The sequence below is a fragment of the Bombus bifarius genome, unplaced genomic scaffold, assembly GCF_011952205.1.
Source record: "Bombus bifarius isolate JDL3187 unplaced genomic scaffold, Bbif_JDL3187 scf7180000008166, whole genome shotgun sequence".
Lineage (NCBI taxonomy): Eukaryota > Metazoa > Arthropoda > Insecta > Hymenoptera > Apidae > Bombus > Bombus bifarius.
The window spans coordinates 247,866-270,028 of record NW_022884488.1 but is presented as its reverse complement, the minus strand read 5'-3'; the positions used below and the strand labels follow the sequence as shown (position 1 = coordinate 270,028).

General features: G+C 34.4%; 1 protein-coding gene across 11 annotated transcripts in view; it reads left to right on the top strand.

The window, feature by feature from the left end:
• Positions 1-22,163, top strand: part of LOC117209248 (phosphatase and actin regulator 4B) — a 385,949-nt gene that overhangs the window by 342,270 nt on the left and 21,516 nt on the right. For 10 of the 11 annotated variants that reach the window (XM_033451026.1, XM_033451025.1, XM_033451030.1 and 7 more), the window contains one exon: positions 15,416-15,616. The exons of the other annotated variant lie outside the window; for it this stretch is intronic. In XM_033451026.1, the coding sequence (XP_033306917.1) occupies positions 15,416-15,616 (201 nt within the window). The remainder of the gene's footprint in view (positions 1-15,415; positions 15,617-22,163) is intronic. 11 annotated transcript variants of the gene reach the window in all.

Below are 22,163 nucleotides of genomic sequence, written 5' to 3'. Positions count from 1 at the left end.
TCGATGGTGCTTTGTAGTAACCAGCTTAATAATTGGACGAGAAATGTTTTGCCAGTTGTGCGTGAGTGCCTCTAGGGTGCACGCTTTGTACGTGTCGTAGAACTTGGAAAGTAGATTTTGGCGGATTAGATTTAAGATACGGTAGCTGATAAAGGAAAGTTCAAAATTGATAAACTATGAAACTCGGTAACTTCTGTACTAAAAACTTTTGTACTGAATTGATAACAGTCACCTATTCTGTGGTACGTGTTATATTTATCTGTTGTTCTTATAATATACGTATATGGACTCATTTTATGAAATTATGGTGTTTTTTATACTTCTTATTTTATGAATTTTCTTTTGTCCGCAAACTGCTATAATTATAGTTTAGTTTAATTATAATTATAAAACTAAAAAAAGAGACGAAAAAAATATAGAAATTGGTACGCAGAACGGGATTAATCGGGAAAAATGAGTTAACTCGTCATTTCAATTTTATGTATGCTTTATAGTAACAATTAAGTTAATATCTGTTCGGATATTGTGAAAATCAATTTTCTTTCGGGATGTGATAAAGTGCAGTAATAGCAGGAAAAACTTAGAAAATAAACAATTTATGTTCGTAATATAAAATATACTATGTACATGTTTATTCATAATAAATTTTAATAATTCTTATGGTATAAACTAAAATATAACATTTATTGTGTGCCGTGTTTCTTTATAGCCTTCTCAAAGCCCTTTCGTACTACTTTGTATCATAAAAGGGTCGACTATTTTTATTAATAATATGCCGATGATAAAAAGAAAACCTGCACTTTAGCTGGAGCTCTTTCTTTTGTTGACAAGTGGTAAAATAGATCTTGTAGGCGATAACTCTTAGGGCTATTAAAAGATTCGAATCGGTGTTTCGATTTATTTGCTCGCGGTACATTAGATTTCAAGGGCGAATTATGGATTATCAATTTATTTTCTTTTTTTGCTTCATTTTGTAAAAATTTATTTTTTCATTAATTTATTCGAATAAACTCTTATCTCAATAATGTCTTATCTCTTTTGGCATATTAAAATATTCAAATTGCAATCTTCCTCCCATCAAAATCTCAATCCCATCAAAATTTCAAAGTCGCTGAACTCGTTGAACAGTGAAATCGCATCACAGACCGACACGTGCAATTTCGTTAATTACAGTCGGTCCAGCGGCAATGAGCGTAGTTGAGAATTTCGGGGATGTTTGAAACGTTTCGCTTCGTCTGGGACAGAAAGTAGAGGTGTCTGGTTTAATCAGGACGAGGTGGAAGCCGCATCACGACATGTCTGACCTCAGAGCGACATATACTACTGCCGAGTCAAATAGTTCCATCTAACACGATATTCTATATCGGGCTACCGTGAAAATTCCAAGACCAATATAAATTACGGACGATTAACTAGGGATAGTTCGTGCGTTTCGGCTATTCAAGCGTATCATACCATGAGATAATTGCTGAAATTCACGATACGCGTCAGGTGTTACCTGGAAAAATATTAATATTTCAGCTGGTAATTAGTACGCTGGTGAGCTCGTTTCTGCCATCGTATATTTCATCTGAAAAACGAGAGCTTTTGTTTGAAGATAGCTTTACATCTTAGAATGGATTCAAAGTAGAAATAATTTTGATTAATTTGGATTTTTTTTTTATTAATTTTTTTAGCCAACCAATTATATTTGTGACAATTGAGTTTGATTAAGTTGTAGTTAATTACATCGAATATTTCTTTGTGTAGAATATTTTTCTCAAGTGGTAATTTAGTAGCGTTAAGAACTTGGTGTATTTCATTGCAAAATATACCTGTAATTGAGTCGATGATCGATAACATGGAACACATAAAGCGCTTAAGAAGCCAGGCAATGGTTATATCAGGTAGCTTACAGTGAGGAAAGTTCGTATTAAGAAATCATTGTTTTCTGTTACCATTACATCCAGCATGTAACAAGAAATATTACGAAATTTCTGAATTCCATTTCTGTAAGAGCGTAAGAATTTGAAGTTCAAGCATTTGAAGATTTCGATATTTGAATCTGGAAATTTACAAATTCGAAGATCGACGAGTCGAAAGTCAAAAATTTAAAAAATTCGAAAGCAACTCGCAAGTTTAAATTTTTGGATAATCGGATACTTAAAAATAAAATGTTTAAATTATTTAAAATTCGAAACTATACAGAACTTGATAAAGAAGAAAACAAAAATCTAAGGCTCCTATTTCAACTACTCAGACTCGGAGACCCAAAGATCCCATATAAAATCGAATTTTCCAATTCCCGTTTCACACAACTGTCACGATCAAATATAAATACTCTTCGATATTTAAAACTTCCGCTACCTCCAATCGTAACACGGTTATCACCACTTTCCATACGGTAGGTTTCCATGTACAGTTGCTTTCCGTTCAAGCTGCTGTAGCGATATCTCAAGGCGTGTAACAAGCTCTTATCACGTAAAATCGACCAAGGTGCAAACAAGATGCGGCATACGGCATATAGCATCACGACATCTAACCTCTTGAAATGATAACATTGCGGTTGCATTGGGTTGCTCATGGCACACGATAATTTCCAGCTGAAATTCCTCCTCTCTGTTGATGTTGTATCGATCGCGCTGACTCCACATATTTGCGAGGTTTCGCTGGGCCGATTTAAGTAATTCGTCGAATCAATGTTGTGCGTCATCGTCTGCTGAATAAACAAATTCCAGAGATTAAGAATAGATGAATCGAAAATGCGAAACCTTGCGATTTTTCCATACACGTGAAGAAAATGAAGCTTATTTTTCTGTTTCTTCCTCGCGTTTTAACTACGTTTAACTTTGTAGTTTTACCAAAGATAAATAACGAATTCTTTTGCGTCATTTATGGTCGATGATTGACATTTGAGTAATTATTTATTAGTTACTTTTACGCGAACGTTGTATTTCGAAAAATGTTTAACCAAAGCAAGATCGAATATTCTTTTAATTTCTAAATTACAATCCAAGAGTGTGGTGACTTGTATATGCCATATTATGGCAGCTATATACGTGTATGAATAATAATTGATCTGTGTGATTAAGACGCTAGAAAGAAGACATTGAATACGATATAAGTAGAAACGAACTGTATCCAGTCAAACATACTTAACTTCTTTAATTTCTTGACAGATGTACGTTATCATTATGCGTCCTGTTTTATAAATTATATTGATTATAATCTCTTTTAATCTATAGGAAGTATCTGTTGGTATATGATTTTTAACATAATTTATCGCTCAACGTAATTCCCTAGCACACAAAATATTCAAAGATTATCCTTATCTCTTTCAAAACGTTTCTTCGCAAAAAGAAAGTGAAGAAAGATGAAAGAGCTCGAGACGCCACAAATTTTTATTGGCACATATTCCAAAGAATTCTCGCGACCGTTTAACGCCGCATTACCCGCTTCGTTCAACCGCGATCTTCGTCTCGAAGATTACTTGCCACCTACGGCTTCCTTCACCCGGTCGTATCAGCGAAACCGAGATGAAAGTTGAATTATCCCACGGGGATCACACAATGAACCCCGTTATCTCACTATCCTTGATTATTCTTCGATGTTCTTCTCGCCGTTTCCTTCAGAGTTTTACGTCATATCCTTCTTTTTTGCTTCAACTTTCTTCCACCGAGTTTCCGCGGTTGATGAAACCAGAACAAATGATCCGTGTTGCTTTTTTTACACTTCGCTGTTTGATTGATTACCATGTTTTGCGTTCTTTTCTTGAACTTCCTCGTTTATGGTTTTCATTGAACTCTGATGCAGGAATAGAAGTCTGATAATCAGTCCAAAAAGTTAGAAGATTGGATGTGAAAGGAAGCTGATATATTGAGAATTTTAAAGTTAGAGGATGGAAAGAAACAAAGGATATATTACCCTTGAGATCATTAGATCACGCATTTTTTTATGCAATTAATTTCTTAGCGACAAACGATTAATCTGAAATTTGTATGTAACTAATGGCAATAATCACTCTGTACAAAGTATACAGGGCGTCCCGTAATTTAATGTGTTTTATAGGGAAAGATAAGATTAAGTTTTGTATCATGTGGCAAAAAGTCGATAAATGCTTCATTAAAAGGTTCTAAGAAAAATAAAAAAAAAAAACATAAAGCTACGCGTTTATACTTATGCATTTCGTATTGTTATCCTCCTTTATCATTCCAAAGTTGATACCGGTGTACTATTGAATTTATCGTAGACCGAATTTCATGGCATTCTTTTGTATCATTTCTTCACGTCTTGTTTAATTCTTGCTTTACAAATCTGATCGGAACCGAAACGAAACAGCGTACCTTTACCGTCTTATGTATAATGGCGAGCTAATCTCAATTAAATTGTATATTAAGGGATGAAAAATTTACAAATAATTTAGTCGTCAAATTCAATAAATTACGTCTTATATATTACATTATTATAAAATTTACCCCTGGTAAAAGAAAAGAAGCGATAGTCTCAACAAGCAATTCCTGATTTTAAACACAGAGGGACAGAGAAAGAGAGAGAGAGAGAGAGAGAGAGAACTTTCCTCCAGATTCGTTTTCGCAGAAAGTTAACACCACGCTATCGGAAATTACAGAGATCATATGAGCAGTGACACGGCAATAAGATACAAGTATAACAAGGAAAGTGTACGAATAGTGTGGTCTCGGGTAGAGTAAATTGAACTGTTCTATGGAACTTTCGCCGGTGTTCGCACTCCACTAATTCGAGCAATAACTAAAACTCGCGGTGAAACGGAACACGAGCGGGCGAGAATTAAGTTCCAAACGGATGGCAGCTTATCAGAACTTGAACGTCGCGACAAATTCACTAGCTACTTGCATTCGGCTCAGACCGAATATCTCTGCCAACTTTGAAGACAGTATGGGTACTTTCAACTTGTATCGTCTTCACTTTCTGCTCCCTTTTGTGAGTTTAATATAATATTATATCAACTGTAGCAATATCTTGACATATTATTCAAACATTTAACGAAGCTACAAACTAGCGGTGCCTACTTTGACTGTTTTCTAATACTGTTTGGAACAAAGTTTAGGATTTAGTTCATGAGCCAAAATTAGAGAAAAAAAAACAGAGATTTTATTTTAGTGTAAATTTGAGTACTATGTTTGAACTGTTGAATTGTACTTTTGTTATTTTATGCTCATTACGAGGACATTTAATGTGTACAATTTCTCATTACACAATTTGTTTTACGAGGTAAAACGTTATAGAATTTAGAAGGTCAGAACTTTATACGGCTTTTTGTACTGGTTTTCCATATGTATAAAATAAACTAAATATTCAGACCCTCAAAATACCAAATACTTTCATCTGTATCCTAAATTTTAGAACGACCAACTGCTTTACATGTTTTCTCATCGAGAAGGAGCTCCGCAAAATATCGTCCTATCAGAACTTTGCCTCGTCTTTTTCTTTCCGGTAAAAATCGACGAATCGATCACCCAATTTTCAATGACACACGAAAGCAGCGTGCACATATAATGAAAGATGTATCGGAAAACGGAGCAGGGCTTCAATAACAGTCATAAAACGGTGCGGCTTGAAGGAAAAAACATCTTTCTCCGTCACGAGGCGAACTCGTGTTGGCCTGTATTATTTTATACACCCGTTCGAAATGGATTTTTAATGAATTTTGAAACACGATGAACAACACGTTTTTATATTTCGTGGTTAAAAAAGAAAATGTACATATAAAACCGATTACATTCTCTTGTTTAAACTAGGGAACGCTGTTAACCGGTTCTATTGTTTTCTCATCCGTTGTTTCGTTCGTTCTTGAGAAGAATATTTATGAACATGTGGTGGAGCGAGAAAGTGGGTCGTGCGTGTTGAATGACAGAGATATTTCGAAAAATTGTTGTTCCCCGGCAGAATACCATTTCGCCAACTGTTTGAAGAGTAATTTGACAGGAACAATTGCATGTTATGCGCTCGTAAAATAAAATTTCATCGGTTGTGGATGAACGCGAGTGCATATGTCATGCTGCATCGTTTGTTTATTGGCGGTTCCTGGATAAGATAGGAATTTTTAGAAAAATGTTATTTCGAAGTAAAATTAATTCTGCAACTGACGTTGATATTGAATATGAATTAAATATTTCTTAATTGTACGACGAAATACTCATTAGAAATGTATCGATGAAATCATTATCATATTCTATTGAAGTAATTTTTTAAAATTGGATGCTTTCATATTAAATACAGTATTATCTTAAATAAAATATACGAAATTATCGACGTCGAAAAGATTCGTTAATTTTAAACGAAATGGTATATTATGGTAAAAAGATATATCGCTGATTTAAAAACTGTGAAACAATGGACAACGCATTGCTATTGGAAAATAATTGTTTCGTGATGCAGATGTAAGGCTTATCGGTCGTGAAAAATAGCATGCCAGTATTCTTTTACTTATTTCCTTCTCTGCTTACAGAATAATTTTCTCGTGTCTATATTTCACATCTAATATCATCTCACATTCTTAGTAACAATGTTACCTATATAAATCGTAATATCCTTGCATTTCTTTCGAAACTCCTCGATTAACCCGGTTATAATTCACAACGTAATCCCTAAAACGTATCAAGCCACAAAATTCAATTTCCACTATTTGCGATAAACACCGTCCAATTGAATTTCGTCTGCTTTCATTCGAGTCTCCGGCTAATAAGCGACGGTAACAAAAGACAGAAGGAGGATATCAGAAACGATAAGATCGGCCGGAAGCCAAATACGGACTCGTTCCGTTTTCTGAACGCAATTATCCGACGGGTTGTCGAGTTTTTTTTTTTCGAGCAGACAGTTTCGAGCGAGTTTCGAGTCGTTGAAAATAAAAGAGTGGAGGAAAAGCGGCGGTACGAAAGAGAAAGAGAGAAAAATCGGCGAAGCATAGTCGAAACTCGAGCGAACCGTAAACAATGCTACTGCCAGATAACGTTGGCCTTTATTGCACGCGTTGCCGACCCAACGACGCGAATCTGCAGTTTAGCATTATCGTTTCTGATGGAACTCACGACGAGAGGTAACGATCGATACGTACGCTCCACCCCCATTGTCGTGTTTTCGTGCGACAGACACGTTTGCCACTCGGTTTCCACCGACTTCCCGACCCTGCGATCCTCGGTTCATTCCCAACGATACGGTCCATGGTGTAACAGATGTAAATTTGGGGAAAATGGAAATTCTATTAGGGTGGGTGAATTGGTTAGCCTCGACGCGACAGCTTGAAATTAATTGTGAAGCATTCGCTGTGAGAGGAAGGAGATGTTGAATAAAATTGTCACGATTTAAAAAGAAAGTGTTAATAATTATATTCTTCTTTATTAGATTTTTTGTGCAATATTTTTTGGAAGATGTTCCGTGTTTTTTTCTAAATAAGATGCTCAATATTTTATGTTTTTTTTTTCACTTTTTACGTATATTATTTTCTTTTAACTATTTAACGCACACCACGCCAGTTGAAGGTTAACTTCATTTTAACTACTTTATATTCATTTATTTTTATCTTAGATGTATTTCATAAATATTTAGTGTGTTATAGAGTATCTTGTTGCAAGCTTGAGTTTCATTAATTTTGTCCACAAGAAGAAAAAAGAAAGATATAAAATACGAAATCCGTAGGAAACGACGACTTTTAGTTCATCTATTTAATCGGCAGTTTAAAGTCTCGGTGATCTCAATAGACCATATAGTGATGTGTATCTGAGATTCCAGATGATGATGTAATGATCTTAATGGTGAAAGACGTACGAATAGTTCCACAAGCACGTCATCACAATTTCGAAGCGATGAACGCAATCTTCCGACAAGCGATCTGTTTTCACCGGATCTGCGTCAATAGAGAATCGCTTCACGAACATACAAGGTGGTTGATTTGTGCGTTTGAAATTACTGAATTGCATCTATGCAATGAGAAAAATCCCTTTGAATCTACTAAAGTCATGTAAATTGTGCGTAAATGAATTAAAAACGTGTAATACTATTTTATCACTCGAAACTCAGTTTCTGACAAAGTCTCATTCCACAGGTTCGCTTTATCCCCACAAATAATCGTCTCTTGTCTCCATGCACGCAGAGAGAGATCCTCCCTGTAAAATCCAAGATAGATGGCTGTTACAAAAAATCGTGAAAAATGTAAAGCATAAAAGTTGCTAATACCTACTCAAACATAAGAATCAATTTTACACAGGACATAAGCATCAATTTGAAACTTTGTTTTGTCCTCCATTGTTACAGTCTGAAGTACCGTTTTTCCTCCCCTATATCGCGTACTTTCCTTTATACCGTGGCTCATAAAATAAAGAACAATTCGAACAAGCATTAAACGGAAGTTCCCTTTTCCAAACAGGAAGCTTAATACGTTCCACCTTTCGAGAACCAGGGCCCACGCAAGGGACGATGAAATATTAACGGGAATTTTCGCGGTACGAAGATGCGTCGAATTATTTATAGAACTCGCGGCTGGAGAGTTTGCGTCGTCCGTAATTTTCACACCCGGTTTCTCCTGTTTTTCCTGTGTTTTCAACAACCGCGTGCTGGGCAGAAATAATTCACGACGAACCAGTATGTTCACCGTGTTAAACGGCCTCGTTTATTATGCGTCGTTTCGTCGCGCATATCGTGTCCACGACATAATTCTCCGCGACACCATCTTCACGTGTACGAGAAAAACGAAATCGGGGAGATATCGATAGAACAAATGAGTCCTTTCCCGCTTTTTCTCTTTCTTCATATTATAATACTAACTATAGTAATCACTGGACTACGAGTTTTTATGGATCCATAAGAAATTTGAAGGTACGAAAATTTAGAGAATAAGCCAAACGTGCAGAAATACGTAAAACGTCCTAAATATGATGATATGATATACGTTGTATAAGTTTTGGAAGGTAAAACAAACCATTATTTAGCTTTTATTTCTGTAGTTTTATTTATAAAAATATCAATTTGCATCCGCAGTATGGTAATCAACTTCGTAATAAAATTGTTTCATCACATGTCTGACCTGTACTGCCAGTTACCACTTATATGTCTGATGAATCGAGGAGAATAACCTTGTAGCTAAATTGTAATTTTTGGTTTATTAGTAAAATTTTTAACAAATCATTACTGAGATTCTTTCAGGTTTATGCATCAGACGTTATTTTTTCTGACGATATTTATCTAAAAAGAACATACAACTATTTCACGTAGATATATTTTTGACAGTGTCATTTGAAACGAAAAAATGAATATATGACAACGCATACGTGTTCGTATAGGCTGCTGCACTTGGCATAGAAAACTCCGATGGAATTTCGAGCAACATGACTCAAAGTTAGCCCGACTTAAGCCAGCAAGAAAGTTGTTGCGTCCGTTCTGCTACAGTTCGTGAATTATTTCGGTCGTGCCTCTTCTTGGACACGACAAATTTACATATAATTGCCAGTGAGTAAATCGTTCGTATCGTTCTAATTCCAATCTCGTTTCTTCGAGACATTGAACTCGGATCAATAAATCACCAACTGTTTCTAAAACAAGGAAAATCGTTCGACAAATGTTTTTACAAAGCGTGTATTATTATTGATGGAATGTTTAAAAATAGGAAATTTTTTTAACAATTTTCGCCCTTTTTTCGAAGAAATGCATTGAATATTAAAATGGTAAAGAATTGGTAAAAGATGTGCGAAAATATTGAGAAATATTAAGAAGTACATAAGAAATTGTGAAAATTATTTTAAAAGTCTGTTCTTAAAAGAGAAAAAATATTAAATATCAAATTAATAATGTTGGTATTAAAAATATTAAAAACTAGGAACATGTAAAAGTTTTCAAGTGTATAAAAAGACAAATAATAATTTAAACAATAGAGTTTCTCGAAGAAAAGGTTAATGGTAGCTTGAGAACTTCCTCGAAAATTAGATTGCATTGTCAGGAACAGAGGAGATATTTTAAACGATGATGATGTCAAGTACAGCAATTTCAGTACAATCCAATACTGAGGAAAATTAAATATAAAAAAAAGGACACGAAAGAGATGGAGAATGTTTATAAAATGAAAAATGTAATGTACTATTGTAAATGTATAATAAACATATAATGTATATCTTAAACTCATACCTTAAGCTCAAAAATTTAGAAATCATATTAGTCGCTGCTTTATTGTATATTTTAACCACGATTGCTTACATAAGTCTGAATAACTTGGCGCTACACGTCCCGTAGATGGAGCTATGTATAAAAATAAAATCGAATGTACACTGGTGTAAATATGACGAATTATAGGAAACATTAACTTAATGTCTATAGATAAACTGAACGTTTTGATTCTATTTTATAATTTCTCAACAAGAGAAACGTATATATTTTAAAATATAAGATAAGCATGTTTAATACTCGTATTGTACATTTATGTCTACGAAGATATATGTCTTTGATTTCTTCTTCATTTATGTGAAAGAATCACTCGTACGATTAACACTGACTGATGAAGTTAAAAAACGCAACAAAAACTATCGTTCGATGCATGCAATATACTACGATTCTTAAAATTTTCATATTGATCATATCTTCTTTGGTCACGAAAATCAATACATAACGAAATACTTTTGATTACATTTTTCTGGAATAAAAGTACTCTACTATTTTGAACGATGCAACTTTACGAAGTATTGGATCATTGGATATTTATCATACTAATCACCTATCGGTAAATTTGCTTTAAGGAAACATGTCCATATCTTAAATCAAAATAAACATTAATATACCGATATTTAATTTAAAATAAACCAACAAAACCGCGAATTTCTCGATATTTTCGCGAATTTCCCAAACGGCGTTCAAATAATACAATTGACCAAATATACACGAGCCTCTAAAACATAGCAAGTTTATAAATTTCCTTCGCGTATAAATCGATCGATTTAATTTATTTCCAAAGCTATTTAGCACGATGGAATCAATTTTATAATTATTTGGTAATAAAGCAAATTTGATAATAAAGAAAGTTAAGTTCTGTAAGTTTTTCTAAATTTCATAAATTCATTAATTAGCTTATTATCCTAACTGTATCCTAAAATTGTAAAATTATAAAAGAGAAGTTTATGATGTATAATTTGTAAGTTATCAATTTCCTAATTTGATTTATTACTTAATTATTATACAAGAGAGAATTTTATTAGAAAATTACGAAAATTTGGAGAATATTGAGATCGTGTTTTGAAATCACAGCGTAATCACGAGCACTGTTATCCTTCGACTAAATCCCAGACAATGAGCCCAATAAACTCGATTGTCTTCGCGACAGCTCGCGACTATGAGGAATCTGGGGTAACGAGACACGCACGTCGAGAAGGTCGCGATGGTCGCGCAATCCGCCCGACGTTTCTAATCTATTTCGAGCTGCGGGAGGTTTCTAGTTTCTAACAGTCTGCTCTGAACGTGCTGGGTATGCGGAACGACAATCGCGTGTGAAAAGAATTGTCAGGTTCGTGTTTGTGCTTATCGATTGAATTGCGATCGCGAAAGAAATATTTAATCTCGTTAATTTGAATCCTCGTTACGAAGATTTGATTGCGTTTAAAAGAAATAACTGAGAATATAAATTGATCGTGATTATGGCTTGATTTGCTTGGGTTTGTAGTCATTTTTTATGAAATTGTATGGAAAATGAGTGTTATAGTAAAGTAAAGATGAAAATATGGGTGGACTTTGAAAAAGCGAGAATCCTCACGAGGTTTGGATTTCAGTAGTAAAGTCAAGCATTTTTGAGCCGCTTGATTTCAGATAATTTCAGAAAAAATACTTGTTTAGCCCCTAACTGGAAAGTTTGATATTTTCCCCGTTGTATAGATATGTAGTTTTTCAAATTATTCAATGATTTTATTTATTAAATATTACATATATAAAAATTAATTTCATATACTTTAAATAACGATGTATATTGATTTGGTAAGCTTTCTGTAGTTGAGGACACTTACATTCTAAAGCTTATAAAATTCGTCATCTGATTGTGCCAATGAGATAAAAATTCAATCCAACTTCCTAGCATGCGTGATCTGTAGTTCAAGGTTACAGAATTGATAATATCGCGAAGGTAATGTTATTTATTTTTGCTGACATTATTTATGCTCGACTGAAGGTGTAACTATTCATCATTAATTGTGTATGTAAAATATATAATATTAAGGCTGTTTTACTATCTAAGGACTAAATTGGCCTTCCTTTGAAGGTATGACCTTCAAAGATACCCTTTCTTTGTTTGTACCTTCAATATCATTCCCCAATAGAAAAAGAGAAATCCAAAAATGAAAACTAAAACCAGAAAATCCATTAAAATATATTCTTCCGCATATCATTCGTCGCAACGTTACATTTCCTCTAATCTAGTCAAATTTCCTTTTCTCATATCCGTCGACCTTCGTTCCACGTTAATTCGTTACATGTTGTTGGCGTTATTAGTTGAGTCGCCGTCGTCGACGATCCTCTTTCGAAGTTCCATTGGCACAGTTCCAAAGCATCGCGGAACTCCGCGAGGAAAATCCGACAGCGGAGAAGGCCAAAGCTGACGAAAATCTCGTTTCACACGGTGATCTGTCACTGCCGAATCGAGATGATTTCATCCTCGGCTGCGATCCACGTGCTATTCTGCATTGACGCTTTGTAGCCTTTAATTACGATCTCGACACTGCTCGGCCATCGAATTTTTTCCGATCTTGTCTCTTTTTCCTTCCACCAATGCTATTTTGTGCATCAGTTACACGCGATCTCAAACGTTCTTGCGGACTTTTTGACGAATAACCGTTGCGGTGACAAACGATCGAGGAGAATATTGACACGTGATCCTCGTTGTTTGTCGATGTTTGTACGTGGAAATTGAGGGGATCGTGTGTGGAATTTATACGAAACGTTTGATGGGATTTCGAAGAGTAAAATAGAAGTCGTGAAATTCTTTTCCGCGCGTTGTTTCGCATCGATTTCAATTTTCGGCTTTGTGGAATCGAGGATTTGGTATGCGATAGAGTTACGCTGAATTGTCAAAAGCTACATTTTGGTCGACATCCTTAATTAGGACGATGAATCGAGAGCTGTTTGACAAATAGTCGTTAAAATAAATGATCGATGGTATTGACTGACGAATCTGGACGTTAGTTAAAGAATTACTCAGTTGATGTAATTTGTAAAATTGGTAACTGTTACTTTCAGAATGCATAGTAAGATAAAAATATTAAATTTAAAATATGTAAGTTCTCCTTGGTCCGTACGATTTTTTACAGGCGACTATTAAAAATGAAACGTTTAAAACGATATGACCGAGATTCGTATATTTTCGAGATGAAGATCTGCAAGAAATCTGCAGTTTAGTCACCGATGACGTCCGGTTCGAAATAAAGTTTCGCGATTTCTACGCGAAAGGATGAGATAAAAAGAGAATCACGACGCGAAGCCACTGGTCAACGATCTGAATCAACATCTGGCAATCCTCCGATTTATTTCTATCTTCAATCCTTTGTTTACCACTGTAAATATTTTCCGCTTTATGTACATATTTGAAGCGTGATGCACGATGCATCGACAACAACGTTTATCTATACGTTCACTCTGAAACTAACGTTAAACGTTAGAATATATCGATTTTTACCACTTGAGAAATTAAAATAACAACTTCTATTGTTTTTTGCATATATTATCACTTGAACTAAAATTATTCGAATAAAACGGATAGTAATACTAATCGTATTTCCATCTGTTACCTCCTATCGGTATTCATTTATTCAATACGTGTCACAAATTTCCATTAGAACCATCCTCCTCAAATGAATTAAAAATCACGAATAGGTAATCTCATCAATTGCCCTAATTATCTGTCGCAAACGATCGAAAAATCGAACGAACCAATCGTTACCTCTATAAAAACTGATTCGTTAGTGGTGAATAAATTTCCATTTATTTTTTTCTGTCGTGATTTATTATTCGTTTAGAAAATTCCTACAAACAAATTTTAATTACAAACTTGTCATAAAACTCGTTGTAAAAGTAGGAAAGCTCGTTCCTCTAATCACGTAGATATCACGAAGATATCTTCGAAAAAAAAAAAAAAAAAAGAAGAGATGCAAATGAAGAAAAAGAGGAGGCGTGCAGTATTTTACCGGACAAGGTAACAGCTATAGCCTAATTCGCATGAACGCGACGGGTTACCAATTTTTTCCGTGGCTCATAAAGCTGGTTATAGTCACGAACGTGACGCAGAGGGTAGTTTACGCGTGAATCCTAAACGCGCGAGCTTATTATCCCAGTGTGTATGGCACGAGTTGGAGAGTAAAAGGTGGAAATGGCAATTTTGAGGCGCACTCGCAACGATATTTCCCGAGTTAGCCAAACGTGTCTCGTGGAAAGCGCAGTAAAACGAAGAACGTACGAAATAATGAAGAAGAACGACGCAATGCCAGGAAACGAAGTCGCCCCGAGTTTCGACGATTTAATGCCGAGCCATCTCCGGCCGTTTCTTTCGCCGATAAAAACACCCGTTTCCATCTGTGAAACGCGTCAAAGCGAAATACTCAGTGCTTTTTAGTTTACTTACAATTAACGTTTTTTTAAAATAATTTACCTTATGATATTAATTTTAATGTTGATAACGAAATGTGTTTTTACGTGGCTCTTTAAAAGCAAAATGTTCATTTGTTCACTTAATACGTAAATCTCTATATTTCAATACAATTCGCCACCCTATTTTACAACTGTTCTTTGTCCACCAGTTTGTAAACTAAGAAAACTGAGTTTAAATGAAGTGTAATATGATCGTGTTAGGACTTGAAAGGACTGAATATTTGTTTCTCTCTGAGTAGCATTTTTGTCATATTATCATAAATGTGTCTTCTTTCTATTAATGAGACATACGTGGATTGATCAATTACACTGTTTCTAAAAGTGGAATTGGAACAGTTAAGAGCTAAGGGGGCGAATTTTCTTCAAAAGAATTTTTCCTCTATTATCAATAACCAAAATGAATACAGATATTCGTCACAAATGGCCAAGTTCAAATATTTGTTAGAAAGTACAATTTCATATTCCAAAGATATTACAACCCGCAATGCAACCTAGAATTCCTTCAAAAAGAAACAAACGAACGCTTGAAGAAGTTAAAGAAAAGAAACAAAAGTACAACAAACGGAACGAAAGGTACGATCTAGAACTTTCGAAAGTTTAAGACTGTTGAAAGACCAACGATTCGCTTGAAAACCAGATACTGCATTAACGAAAGAAAGAATTCTGGATTAAAAGGTAGAAGGTGCACGAGATATAGAATCGATAAAATAGATAAAAGGCAAAACCGCTCGCGCGATCCCCGACCATTGTCTCTGGTCCCGCTCTGACCGGTCTGGAATTTTTTTTTCTGTTGCAGAGCCGAAGAAGGAAAAGACTGAACAGAGTGCAAATGGCGCGGTATCGCCGAGCGGTGAGCCGCAAGCGAATCAGGGCACGGCTACGACCGTGCCGATCTCGGTGGCACCCCCGAATTCGGGGAACCAGCAAAAGCCGAGTAGGCCGAACACCCTGGAAGCCAGGGTGGTAGCCAGGAGACTGATCTTGTTCGACACTGAGTGTGAGTACAGATATTCTGTATCACCGCGCAATTCCAACTTTTTCCGGTATTTTTATGCTGCATTTAGACCAAACGGATAAATGATAATAAAATGTAGTAAAATAATTTAGAAGAATGAAAGAAACGAAGAACATTCGTTTGCCATTTGACGACTGCTCATCGAATGGGAAATCGGACATCCGAATGTTCTAAAAATGCACATTCGATTATTGTAAATGAATTTATGAACAAATTGCTCGATGACCGTCTACACCGAACGAATAGATGCTTTCGTTCTATATTTTGCTCCTTTAATCTAAACGTTCCTTTAAAATTTATTAGAAGCCACAGGCTGATCCTTTAGCTACTTGACTCAGAGGCAACGCCACCATACTGAAAACACTGTGTCGCTGTATGTGATGTATTATCAGTAGATTAACAGTAGAATATAAAATAGCTCCTTAAGTACTACATTGCATCTTGTGCGATAAATGTAACGCGCAGCGACTCACGAAAATATTTTAACTTTTATAATAGAAAAGTTTTATGGATTTTTGAAATTTTATTAACACTGCAACGAGACATGACTATCGCGATCATTAGTATGTTATTGATGATAAAACAAAAGAAAGAATCGCTAGTAATTTATTTTCCAATTTACTAATCTTGTTATTGCTCAATTGCACACGCGGTCTAACAATAAATACCTGCCATAAATTGTTTGAAAGTGTTGAGCTAATTGTTTTCAACGATCCACAAAATACATCATCGTCAATAAGCCTTCCATAAATGGGAGAGATTAGATTATAAGGAGTAGGTGTTAAATATGACGGATGAGAAGTAGAAAATTTATAGAGAGATATTGCGCAGAATTTCTAAGTTTCCAGGTCATGCGATACAATTCGCGTTTTCTTAAAAATTTCATTTATTTAGTAGAGCTAAAAAGAAATTAAAATACGTACGATAAGTATATATTTAATTACTTTTGAAAGCAATTACAGAAATAGAACAGAAAGTACAAGTTATTTTATTTTCATGGCGTTTATAATAAAGTAATGAAAAATTTAATATTTCCACCGAAATATTCATAAAATCGGGATTTCTGAATTTTAGCAGTATCATTAATTATTCTCTATTCATTGCTTTATCACATATGCGTGCGTCAATTTTATTACGTTCATTAATTATTTCCAACGTGTTTCGTATACAATTTTGGAACGGTACTCTTCTCATCGCTTGTATATTTAGGTAGCCCAACATTTTCGTTGCATGCGCTGATTTTTCATTAATTTCTATGCGAAATAGTCGAAAGAACTTTTTCCATTACGTAATCACTGAACGATAAAAGGGAAACTGTAGAAAATCGAGCGCGTAATCACGCGTGTTTCGCGAAACATAAAACAAGATGATTCTAATAATACTCTGAGTTACGACAGCTCGTTAACAGGAAGTGGCGTGTATCGCGAGACATGTTCTACAAGCTGAAAGGCTGACCTGAATAAAATCGCAAATACTAAAAGTAAAAAATAACTTCCTCATAAATGTGGAACAAAATAATTAATGGCTAGAACGCCATAGTCCATGTGCCAACTAATTTACATCATTTTCCTTTGAAAGCAGAAATATACCAGAAAAATATGTTTTACGATTTTCCTACCTCACATAACATAGAAACGCTGGATTGTTTGGAGAAACTTTGTTATGGAAAATTTCAGATAATATCGTACTGACTAAACTCTACCAAACTTTCCACTAGAAAACTTCTATTAGAAAATTCAAATGTATTTTATATCGCTTTTCTACTGATCCTTTCAATTGCATATGATTCATTCATAACATTTCGAATGAAAGGATCGATGAATGAAGTGAAAGTAATACGACCAACGTCCATTACTTTCATACCGATTATCGGTTTTCAGATTATCAGGTTGATCGTGCTACGATTAAAATAATAACTACTGGGAAAAAGAAATAGGGCGGGAAGGGTTGAATGGCCGAGCAACGAATAACTCGACGTTATATGAAACGACGTCGCATCGATATTATACCCGCGGTGAAATTACGATTTTTTACTATTATCAGAAAACTTTCAGCCAATTTAATATCGTGATGCTCGTTACCCTTCTTTTTTTATGACGTGCTATTAAATTCCAACGACGATATCGATGTGACACGATCGAAAATGATTGCATCGTTCGCTTATGACGTTCGTTATTCCTTAGGCGAACATCGATGATAAAAATAATAATGAATTTTTAAGCAACATTATATGTTATTTATATAGAATACTTCTCCGTAAGGATGTTTAATTCCGATTAAACGCGTTGAATATTAAATAGCGTCACTAGTAGAACGTATCCTGCGATAAAAGTGAAAGAAAATGAAATTTTCCTGGCCATTTAATTCTTCGTTTTAATTCCTTCCTTCGCTCTTTTTATTTCTTTCATATGTTCTTATGAGGAAATATGAAATTCAGTATTATTATATCGCAGATGGTTATAGTTTTATGAACATAATTAAATTGAAATTCTACTAAATATTATAATGATTCTAGTTTGGATACCGTGTCTATTCTATGAATTTTTGCGCCTTTACATATTCTACAACCGCATCAAATTCCGCAATTTAATTATTATCGTAATGTTGAAAAATTAAATATGATTCTAACTATCTTTTAGACTAGACTAGTTTTTTAGACGAGACTTTTAAACTTCTCCTTAGTAGAAAGGATATACAGAAGTGTATAAAGAACGAATTTGGAATAAGAGAATTTTATATAACGTGAACGATAAGCTTAAAAGTAAACCAGACATTTAATGAAAATGCAGAACAAAGAATAACGTTAAATAAACGACAGTTCAGTTGTTACAATTTAAAACGACGTAAATATAAAATAATGAACCAGAGATAACACACGTATACGAATTTACACGAGCATGAAACAAGCAACGTAGTAAAATGTTAAAGCGAGTAGAACAGAGCGCAAGTGGAAGTAATGCGTTTATGGTCAGACGTGGTTGCGCGTCATAAGTCATGAGAAGTATATCCGCTCGTAAATTCTAATATACTCAGCTTTAGTAAATTCTTCGAGCGAAAAATCATCCAGATTAGATAGTACAAAATTAAGAATAAGTAAATAAAGCATTTTTTAAATTAATCTTTGTTTTCTGTATGGATACTATCACGATTATAATGATAAAATCTGAAGGAAATTTATTACATGTACAAACAAATTCTTTTCGATTTTTGCGTATAATGGAAGTTTTTATTGTCTGAAAGAAGTCATTTCTACATCTAATATACACAAGATATGAGACGTTTATCACAAGCATACACGTAATAAAAAAGTAATATGCAGTATGAATAGTTGGCTTAAATATATAATTAATACTAAGGGGAACTACCATTAAATATCAAGATTTATTATCAATAAATAATTTTCTCATTCTTGTGACGGTTATGTTTGCAAAAAATATCTCACAGCTTCTATGTACGTTTTTGGGTTTGTTTCAGACTTCGATAATTGTATTGTGTACTATATCATAAACAATATTCTGCATAACACATACAGTATGCATACATTCAGAATAAGTTCCCACAAGTGTTCGAACACTTTTAATAAGCTTATGAAGTTGGCAATGTCTTAAAATCGAATCAACTCGCCCAAGCATACTAAGGAAATATTGTTTCATAACAAGAACACTGCAACGTACCGATAATTCGAACTGTCGCGAAAGTTCCCATTAAGTGCAAGAGCAAGTATAAAAGAGAAAGACGTCTTGATTTTTAAGTGGCCGCGGAAGTTCCCGTCGGTTCGATGGCGAATTTTCCCGAGAAGCTGGCGGCGAAACGATAAACTTTCATGTGCCGTCGGTTTTCGTCACGTAAATCGTCTTTAAAACTCTCGTTTACCTTCGAAACTTCAAAGTTCGCTTTTATCTTCGACTTCTGCCTAGCCCTCTACAACCACGTCCACCACTGTCGAATTTACTTTCCGACGAAATCTTCCTCCGGTACATAGACAGATATCAAGAAACAAGATCTCTGGGAAAAGCTTCTCCGTGAATTTTAAAAGGACCGTAAGGAAAACGTTCCCATTTTTTCCTCCTCGTAATAATTTCCATTTGGGAGGTAAAACTTCTTTACTTCATACACTGATAAGAGCAAGTGTCCCGTTGAATATTTAATTCTTGGAGCACGTTTGAGAAGAAACATCGATACTCACGTTTTATAGTTATATAGTATAATATTATTATTATTATGTGGTAACATATGAAGATAACAGAAGGAAAATCTGATAAGTACATTTTTGTTGAATTTCTGATTTGAATGTAAATTTGTGAATAGGAAGGAGAATTTTAATATGAAATAACTCCGAACGAAAATAACCTGCTTACCAAAAATGTAATTATTAAGTTTGAATTTTATAAGAGCTATAAAAGGATTTTAATTATTCTTGTTTTATTTAGGATTGTTCTTAACAGCATTACATTCCATCAGTTCTCCTTTTATAATTAAATGAACAAGAGCGATACTTGTACGTCTTATTCTTAGCCTCGTAAGTAGTGTCTGATGTTTTCTACTCCTTCGCCTTGAGAGACACGAAATTTCAAGACTATCGCGACTCGAGGCTCTATCTTTAATCACCCCAGGGCTGCTTCCGCTCCCTTTTAGCTCCTCTTATCCTCGCTCTGATCCTCTTTCGTTTCGAGAAAGCGTCGTTTGTTCCCTTTCACGGAATTTCGTTCGATCAGTGGATTCTCAAAGATAGGGACGCGTTCTAGAGAAATTGCATCATTTGGAGAGCACGATCTAAACTTTGAAAAATAGCGTGACAAGACGGAAACGAGGTTAGGTGACACGGTGTACGATACGATTCTTTGTTATATTGTGACTATTTCGTGATGGTATGGAGTTATGTTTGAACGTGTTGAGGATTCTCGCTGGTAGATGGTCGCGTGAAATCAAAACATTTGTCGTGAGTCGATCGTTTATTGCAATTGGTAAATAGGATAATTTGCTTTATTTTGGAGGAAAAATTGTGCTGGAAGGTGATGATATGAGCGTTGGGAAAATAAAAGACGTGTGTGATCACGAAAGCACACTTATATTACGACAAATGTCAAAATGTATGTATTCGTTTTATTACGTTATATAATATATATTCATTTTATTTAAAATATCAATACTTCCTAGTATTATTAAATAGTTCGCTTTGATTAAACTAATTTTTAATAATAAAAGCTTTGTGATTAAAGTTGTAACACATGAAATGTCCGTTTTTTTTTTTTTTTTTTTTGAAGAATCACGCTTCATTGAATTTTGAAAAACACCCGTTTATGTACTTGCATAGAAGATACAAATATGTAAGATGATCTACAAAGAAGCGAAGCTATTTATTAAAAAGAGAAAGATTTAGATTTTAAAATATTTATACTCAAAGGTAGACATTTAATATGTTACAACTTAACAAGTAGCTTTTATGAATATTTATGAGCACAGTATATGTTTTATACGAAATATTTTGAAATTTCGTTAACACTGTTACGAGACTATCATAATTTTTAAATGAGTGCGAGAATTAATAAGATTATGTTGGTGATGTTTCAAACGAATCTGAAAATATACGTAGGTATTATAAAATATTTAGCATACGTATATATTTATTTGAATGGGATACTATGATATAAAATTTTTAATGAGGCGATAATTCTTAAATAATGATTTCCTTTTAACAATTTTTTTATTATTTTCAAATCCGAGTTCCACCGCGCTTAATTCACATCGTCTATATAAATTTTCGGGGTTACGTGCACCTGAAAGAAAATACCACAAATACCAAGTAACTGAGCGAGCCACGAATTTCTCGTGCTGGTCGCAAAAATGTTAAATAACTTCTCTGGACACCTAACCGCAAGCCAGTGTCCGAAATTTCGGCGGGAACAACTTCGCGCATAGTTCCACGAGATCGCACGAATTCCTCGAATGCCCTAACCGAAAGCTGGTGGTTTGTGAACCAATTTTCTACTCGTTAATCTTGTTAAAACTGCCAAGGATATTACTTTATTTGTAATTGACATTTTAAAAATACATTCACCCGCGGAAATATTTGGACATTTATCGTAGGAAATTCTACTGACACTTGATAAAAGCGGCAGTCTATTTAATTGGTCATTTTACATTTTTAAAAAGCAATTTTTTAAATGAACCTCGGGAAATTTCTGACAGGATAGAGAAAAAAGGTTTTTAATGAAGTTTAAATGAAAGTTGCTCAGTGACTCACTTTATAAAATATCGAGCAACTTTTTCTGGGAAGCGACGACGTTAGAACTTGTTGATTCTGAAATACTTGGATAAACAAATTATGAACGTGTGTAGATAGAAATTAGTATGAATAGATGGCTAGATTGGCTTTTAATTAGCTACCCTTGAAGTTCACAGAACATCGTACTTGAGTTTTTGAATAAATTCGAATAAAGATATTAGAAGATGTTAATATGGTGTAAATTACACGTTCCATACGATATGAAAAATTACTATACAAAACTACACGTTTCAAGCACTTGTT